Source organism: Sinocyclocheilus anshuiensis, unplaced genomic scaffold (assembly GCF_001515605.1).
Source record: "Sinocyclocheilus anshuiensis isolate Anshui unplaced genomic scaffold, SAMN03320099.WGS_v1.1 scaffold322, whole genome shotgun sequence".
In the NCBI taxonomy this organism is placed as follows: Eukaryota; Metazoa; Chordata; class Actinopteri; order Cypriniformes; family Cyprinidae; genus Sinocyclocheilus; species Sinocyclocheilus anshuiensis.
In genome coordinates, this window is record NW_015542366.1 from 1001122 (window position 1) to 1009395 (window position 8274).

Here is an 8274-nt window from a genome sequence, read left to right on the forward strand (position 1 = left end):
CTGTGTAGTAAATTCTGCTCCATCTGAAAGCACGTGATGATGATTTCCTGCTGATTACAGAACCGGCATTACTATCAAAATGCGCATGACAATCGCATTCGATTAATCGTGCAGCCCTAGAAACTCATACAAGTTTGGAACAACTTCAGGGTGAATAAATAATGACAGAATTTTCATTTTTGGGTGGATTGTCCCTTTAAGCACCTCCTTTCACTGACTATTTATTGAAAAGAAAAAAGTTAACATTTTAAAGAGTTTCAGGGACTATTTTGTACTAATGGAAAGTAGTAGCTGTTGTATCCATCAAAGTCACGCGTGAGTTGTCTCTGTCGTGCAGCGACATCTGTATGCATACAATTTGAAATCAGAGATGTTCACATTGTGTTTAAGCATGTCTGAGCCGCTGAACATGCTAATATCGTGAAGGACTCTGCATTGCCGCTTTGACGGTTCTTGTTGAATTGTTGAGTGTTGTATTTGTCAGTTGGGGGCTCTAAAACAAAACTGTGTCTGCAAGTGTGTGTGGGCGTCTTTTCTTTTTCTCTCATGCTTAAGGGCGCATAAGAGCATTGTTAACTGAGGACAATGGCTATTAGAAGGTGCCCATTAGTGAGTAATGAATACTGGCATTTCAGATTCCCCCCAGCCCCCCCTTCATCATTGCCCTGTGGTTTCCATTCCCTCTTTTGTTATTCTATAGCATGTTATTGAATGTCAATGCTATCTCTGCCTATAATCAATCTGAATGTGATACAATCACTCGCTATGTCTCTTTCATGTGTATAAACAGTAAATCTTTCATAGTTGGCTTGCATCTCCAGCCATTACCAGTGCATTTTATACACACTCATATCCAGATGTGGATGAATCTCTTTATGTCTGCTGTGATCTCAGTAATCTAATCCTCTCTCCACCCCCATTGATTTCAGTTGTTAGCCTCTAGACACTGTGTTTTCATCACTGAATGGCTTTAGATGGACTCGTGCTCAGTTTTTTAGGTGTAGATGGGAGATGTAAAGGAACGTGTTTTTGTTGGAGGTTGGGCTCTCCCACTATAAACGTGCTTATGTGTGTACTGAATGTGAAGGGCTTGTGTTGTTTGCTGCATAGGTCAGCGAAATCAGCGTGTGTGTGGTTCAGTGTACACAGGCTTCTTGTGCAACCCTGGATGTGAAAGGAACAATGAAGTTATTGGTGGGAAGATCAGAATGAAAATCACTCATGCTGTATGTGTGTTTTATTGGGAGTCTGTCAGGGATGATGACATCAGTTTGGGGAGGGGTTGTGATTGGATAGTTTCCTCTGCTGATTGTGATCTTTGACTGACCTGTTTTTAAGCACTGTTTACATTAACATTAGTATTATGAAAACAATATTTAAATATTCTCTGTTTGCCAAATACAATGAATCATTTCTGGCAGCAAAGTTTTTTAAATACTGGCTGTACTTGTTTGTGTTTGTATGGTACACATTAAGGGACTGAATGTTAGAATAATATTTATAAAATACTTTTATATAGGTTAAGATATTATAAAATGTCAGTGTTATTTTAGTATTATTTACATAACTTATAGTAGGGCTGCACGATTAATCGAATGCGATTGTCATGCGCATTTTGTTAAAAAAGCCGGTTCTGTAAGAGAGCGCCCTCTGACCTTTGGATGGAGATTTACTGCTGATCACAGAACCATGCTTCACTGAAAGATATGCATGACAATCACAGCTTCTGTCGAATCGTGATCTCGATTCCATTTTGATTTATCGTGCAGCCCTAACTTATAGTATATAGCTTTTATTCTTATATTTTCAGTTTTCTTTTTCATTTTAAAGTTGTAGTGCTTTTGTCATTTTTAGTTTTTTTTTGTTTAATTTCTATTATTTTTTGTTTTAGTAATCGTAATACTTCAACTTTAGTTGCCAAGGCAACATTTCTGGGCTGGCAGTGTTATTTTAGTATTATTTACATTATAACTATTTACATTAACATCATAACATCATAATTAACTATTATAGCATTTATAGCTTTTATTCATATATTTTTAGTTTTCATTTTAATTTCAGTTTAAGTTTTAGTAACTGTGTTAAATTGTGTTCAGCAATTTAGTAAATGTGCTTTTGTCATTTAGTTTTAGTAATTTTTGTACTTGGTAACTTTTATTTAAGTTTAGCTGCCAAGGCAACATTTCTCATTTTCATTTAAGATTTTAAAGTTACATTTTTTTTTATCTTCTATTTATTTATTTCAGCTAGGAATGCACCGAATATTCGGCAACCAAAATAATAAGAGAAAAGACCGAATAAATTGTACCGAACAATGATATGACGCGATCAAATAGAGGCGCGCAGCCGCGCACTCTTTATAATGCAGCACACATGTCAGCAGTGTGGAAGCATGTAAAACTGTCTGAGAAAGACGCAAAAATCATTACAAGCACCTACAGCGAGAGACTGTTTAGTACTGCATTGCATGTCTTCAATGAGAAGAGGAAGGGGTGATTGTTGCTGGTTACTGTATGATGATTGAAATCGCGAAATGGCCTTAAACAATTAGTAAATAAACTGCAGAACGTTATGTATTTTAATACAAGCACACATTGCATGTATTCTGACAGCGCTGCAGATCTGCTTGTTAACCAGGGTTCGAAAATCTGCGCTGAAACACTGTTACTCGTCAGTTGCTCACACATTTTTATGATTTTTTACAAGGCATGTGACAATGCGATATGTGCAACGTATTCGTAATGAGACTCATTTATAAATCTGCTGTTGTCAACAAAAAGAAGCATTGATGTCTTCCTGCGCGTTTCCACCAAAATAAAAGTTGAGAAAAAGCAAGAACTCCATCAACATTCATAAATGTTAGTATTGTAATTTTACTGTTGTTCTAAAAAAATAAAAAGTAAGACAATATAATGATAATAATAATTACAACTGCTCTGTTAATACATTTATTATAACATACACACATAGTGTTCAAATCTGTAATATTTTCTAATGTTTTAAAAGAATTATCTTCTGCTCAGCAAGGCTGCTTTTATTTGTACAGTAAAAAATACATGCCTGATTCAAGAAGGGGGTCTGATGGCCAAAAAATATTATTTTACTAACTTATTAATTTTAAGTTAAATTGTGCTTTGTTGGTATAAACCAAAATAATAAGAGAAAAGACCGAATAAATTGTACCGAACAATGATATGACGCGATCAAATAGAGGCGCGCAGCCGCGCACTCTTTATAATGCAGCACACATGTCAGCAGTGTGGAAGCATGTAAAACTGTCTGAGAAAGACGCAAAAATCATTACAAGCACCTACAGCGAGAGACTGTTTAGTACTGCATTGCATGTCTTCAATGAGAAGAGGAAGGGGTGATTGTTGCTGGTTACTGTATGATGATTGAAATCGTGAAATGGCCTTAAACAATTAGTAAATAAACTGCAGAACGTTATGTATTTTAATACAAGCACACATTGCATGTATTCTGACAGCGCTGCAGATCTGCTTGTTAACCAGGGTTCGAAAATCTGCGCTGAAACACTGTTACTCGTCAGTTGCTCACACATTTTTATGATTTTTTACAAGGCATGTGACAATGCGATATGTGCAACGTATTCGTAATGAGACTCATTTATAAATCTGCTGTTGTCAACAAAAAGAAGCATTGATGTCTTCCTGCGCGTTTCCACCAAAATAAAAGTTGAGAAAAAGCAAGAACTCCATCAACATTCATAAATGTTAGTATTGTAATTTTACTGTTGTTCTAAAAAAATAAAAAGTAAGACAATATAATGATAATAATAATTACAACTGCTCTGTTAATACATTTATTATAACATACACACATAGTGTTCAAATCTGTAATATTTTCTAATGTTTTAAAAGAATTATCTTCTGCTCAGCAAGGCTGCTTTTATTTGTACAGTAAAAAATACATGCCTGATTCAAGAAGGGGGTCTGATGGCCAAAAAATATTATTTTACTAACTTATTAATTTTAAGTTAAATTGTGCTTTGTTGGTATAATGTCTGCTAGAATGTAAAAAAAAAATGTTCAGTGTTAAATATTTTTAAATTGTTGTTTTTTTTTTATTTTTTTTTTCTTTGAAAAGCAAGGCAAAACAGTAAAAAGCACATTTTGGCTAATTAATTTATGCAATGGTGAAAAAAAATTGGCAAAACACATGGGGGAAAAAAACTCGAAAAACCGTATTCGGCCTTCGGCACAGTGTTTCATTTTGTTCGGTTTCGGCTTCGGCCAAGAATTTTCATTTCGGTGCATCTCTAATTTCAGCTTTATTTCAATTAATAAAACACGTAGATATAGTTTTAACAATAACAGCACTGTAAAAAAGTGATGTTTTATGAAGCAAATTGCGTGCTATACTGTAGCTATTATTACATTTTTGTATTTGAACGTGGCTGAAAAGCTTTTATTATAAAATCAATCCAGCTGATCCCTGTAATGTGCATGGACTTGAACTGAATATGTTCATGGGAAGTTTTTTTTTTGAGCCTGCAGTGATTCTTATTGAATGTGTGTGTGATGCTGATCTGTGCATGTTGCATGAAGTAGGGCTGCACAATTAATCGAATTTCTAATCACAATCACAATTATGGATGGCACAATTACGTAATAGTTCAAAGCAGCAATTAATCGTTCAAAGTCCACTTATGTTATTCTGCATGCTTAAGATGCTTTTTTTTCTTTCTACATGTTATCTTAAGGGTTTTTCCATTGTTTTAATTTTAGTTTGAGTATAACATTATAATACCATGCATATTTTTACCTTTTTATTTAAAGAGAAACCAATCCGATGTATAGTTGACATTTGAGACTTAATACTATAGAAAAGCAATAAAGTTAGTGTTTTCAGCTTGTTTATTTTCATATAAAAATATGGCATGCAGTTGCTTCAAACAAAGGTGTAAACATTCATTTAATAGTAAATGAATAATCGCAATTACAATTACAATAATCGACAATTATGATTTTTGTCATAATCGTGCAGCTCTAGCATGAAGTCTGTTGTCTTGCTCTGTGTTGCAGTGCCTGTCATTGATGGCCCAGCTGTGCGTTGAGGTAGAATGGGACAGAGCACATCGGGCCCAGAGTCCGCAGAAGCTCCACAGGTGAGCAGCACCACCCTAATGCTTTACCTCACACTAGGGCTGTCAAAAAAAATGTGAATTTCGAATATTCGTCGAAAAACGTTGCATTCGAATTTAAGGGTCTGCGTCAGCGGTCAGGCAGCCTTATCAGTGGCGCACGAGATGCGATGACGATGTATGTGTCATTGATCACACACACACACACAAACAAACCTGAGCGCTCTCAGTCTGTGCATTCATATGTTTCAATGTGAGTGCAATGCAGCACCTAATTTTGAGCCCGAATTACACTGTGGCCCAATTTACATTTGTAAACCCTTGGTTAATATTCTCATTTGCATATACACATGGTTAGTACAGCACACAATAAGCGAGCTGTCTGTTTTGATAAGTTTGTCGACCTGTGGAAAAGTCTGCTGGAAATCAGTTGTATACTAAGTGCATGAATGTTTCTTGAGGCATTTTTTGAAAGTTTGTTTTTACTACTATAAAACGTTTCACAGTTCTGAGTTAGTAACCCATAGAATAAGTATAGTGTGAAAATTCCTGAAGTTTTGGACTCGTTGCTGAATATCTTTATCCACACACACAGATAAGCAGCTGCACTGCTTTCCCATCATGCACCTTACACCTCATTCACGTTCCTTCGGAAACCCTGCCCCCGCTTTCACCAATCTGTTCATTCGTCATTATCAGGAGCTGTTCACTTTTGTTTTACCACCTTCTTCTCCTTCTCTTACGAATCTTCTTTGTGTAGGTCATTGACAGCTGCGTTTTGTTGCTAGGCAGATTGTCTGCAGTTAATCTGATCATGTGACTTGTTTAGAAAGATTTGTTGGTGTGAAATCAGTTTTTTTGCTCTGTCATGATGGGAAAAGTGAGAGTTTAGAAGATGCAACTAGATGTCTTGGAGTAGTTATTCAGAATTGCACAAATTCATATCTGGGTCCAAAGATTACAAATTGCAAGGGTGTATCTGAATGTTGGACTGTCCAAGCATTTTTCAGCCTATAAACAGTTTATGTCAAGGTTTGATAAAAGTGCACTAAGATGTTTGGATAAAAGTCCAAGTTTTAAGTTTAAGAAATGAACAGTAATTTTGGAAAATATGACTAAAATAATGTATATCCACTTAAGGTGAAAAGTGCATTAACATCAGTGACCTAGAAAACATACGGCGAGTCTCTGCCATGTTGAGATCACACTACTTTATCTCTGTAACCCCCCAGATATTTAGTGCACTTTTAAGACAATGGGCAGATTCTCCTGTAATACAAATGTAAATGACATTTGAGAGAATTTGAGAGAAATAGTTATGTCGTGATAAAGTCAGAGGATGTGTAAACATTCACACGTTTATGTGGTTTCCACCAGAGACACTGAAGATAAAACCCACCACTTCTGTTTTTAAGTACTTCTTCATTTCCAAGAATGTTGCAATCAGATACAATGCATACTAAGTTAATTTTCACCATTCTTTGCAAAAAATAAATTAAAATAAGTAAATAATGCTAATAAGCAGCTAGTTAATAGTGAGAATTGGTTCTTAAAATAAAGTGTTACCAAAATCTTAATCATTACAATGCAAAAAATATTTTACTGCTCAGTATTTTTGATTATTTATAGTACAAATATCTAAATATTCTTAAATCAAGATTTACTTGAGAAGCAAAATTATTCAAGGTATTAAGGCTTCTAAAAATATCTTTAAAAATATTATTTAAAATCTCTGCCATTAGGGTAATGGGGTATATGGGGTCACTACCCCATTGGCAGATATTTGTTATTGTTTTAAGAATAAAGTAAAATAAAAATAGATTTTTATTCTTCAAAAAACAAGACTAAAGGCTGATTTATACTTCTGCGTCGAACCTACGCCGTAGCTTACGCATAGATGCACACACATACGCCGTAGCCTGACGTGCACCTCTCCAAAAATCTTAACAGCGCGTCAATTCTACGCAGACCGCAATCGCTGTGATTGGTCTGCAAAAACCCCTCCCTCCATATGTACTTGAGTTTTGTGTGTGTTTATGTGCACTTTAATATATTTTAATATTCTACTTATATAAAATAAAACAAAGCAAAGAACAAGTGTCTTATCATTTATTATACTACATAGCATTATTTGACGCATAGGCTACGGCGTAAAGGCTACGGCGTAGGTCCGACGCAGAAGTATAAATCAGCCTTTAATATCTTGTCATTTCCCCCCGGTTTCACAGACAAGGCTTAAGCCTAGTCCCAGACTAAAATGTAAGTCTGAGCTGTGTCAACTGAAAGAAACTTGCACTGACTGATCTTAAAATATATCAGTGCCTTTGTTTTGACTCAAGATGCACACCAGTAATGTTTTTTCTAAGGCACGTTTATGAAAAATTACTTAAATGTCCTAATTGAACTATGGCCTAATCCTGGCTTAGTCTAAGCACTGTCTGTGGAACCAGGCCTTTGTGTCTCAAGTAAATGTATTATGTTTTAAGGATGTTGAGAGATTTTACAGCAAAAAACAAAAAAAGACAAAAATGTCTTTTAGAAAATAATTGTTGGCATGTATTTTTGTCTTGTTATGCAATAAAAATGTCAACATCCTTGAACAAGAAAATTTACTGGAGTAGCACAGCTGCATAAGATATCATTTTCAGAGAATATACAGTATATTAAAGGGTTAGTTCACCCAAAAATGAAAATTAGGCTGCGTTTTACTCACCCAAGAGGCATCCTAGGTGTATATGACTTGCTTCTTTCAGACGAATCCAGTCTGTAGAGTTATATTAAAAATTGTCTTTGATCTTTCAAGCTGTTTAATGCCACTCAGCGGGTGTTGCATTGCTTCAGTCCAAAAGAACTTAAATAAAAATCACCCATCCATAAAAAAAAGTGTCTCACATGGCTCCGGGGGGGGTGAACAAAGGCCTCCTGTAGCGAATCGATGCGTTTTTGTAAGAAAAATATCCATATTCAAAACGTAATAATCACTTTAATGTAGCTTGCGCCAGCAGTTGTACACAGAAGCAGTTCCGGGGGAATGACGTATGAGTTCAGCGTTGCGCATGCGCCGGTGAGTCTCGTGAAAACCAACGTTTGTTTACAGGATCAAAGGAAGCAAAGTTACCTTACTTTAGCAAAGGAAAACCAGTCTCCTCTTGGCTTATATCGAAATCCTC

The 8274-nt window shown here is 35.6% G+C and overlaps 1 protein-coding gene across 3 annotated transcripts in view; it reads left to right on the forward strand.

Annotated features, from left to right (window-relative positions):
* Positions 1 to 8274, forward strand: part of LOC107692140 (neuropathy target esterase-like) — a 53914-nt gene that overhangs the window by 1934 nt on the left and 43706 nt on the right. For all 3 annotated transcript variants that reach the window (XR_001634619.1, XM_016491069.1, XM_016491070.1), the window contains exon 2: positions 5046 to 5128. Coding sequence is in view for 2 of the 3 variants with exons in the window: in XM_016491069.1 (XP_016346555.1) it covers positions 5084 to 5128 (45 nt within the window). In the remaining variant the exon portion in view is untranslated. The remainder of the gene's footprint in view (positions 1 to 5045; positions 5129 to 8274) is intronic.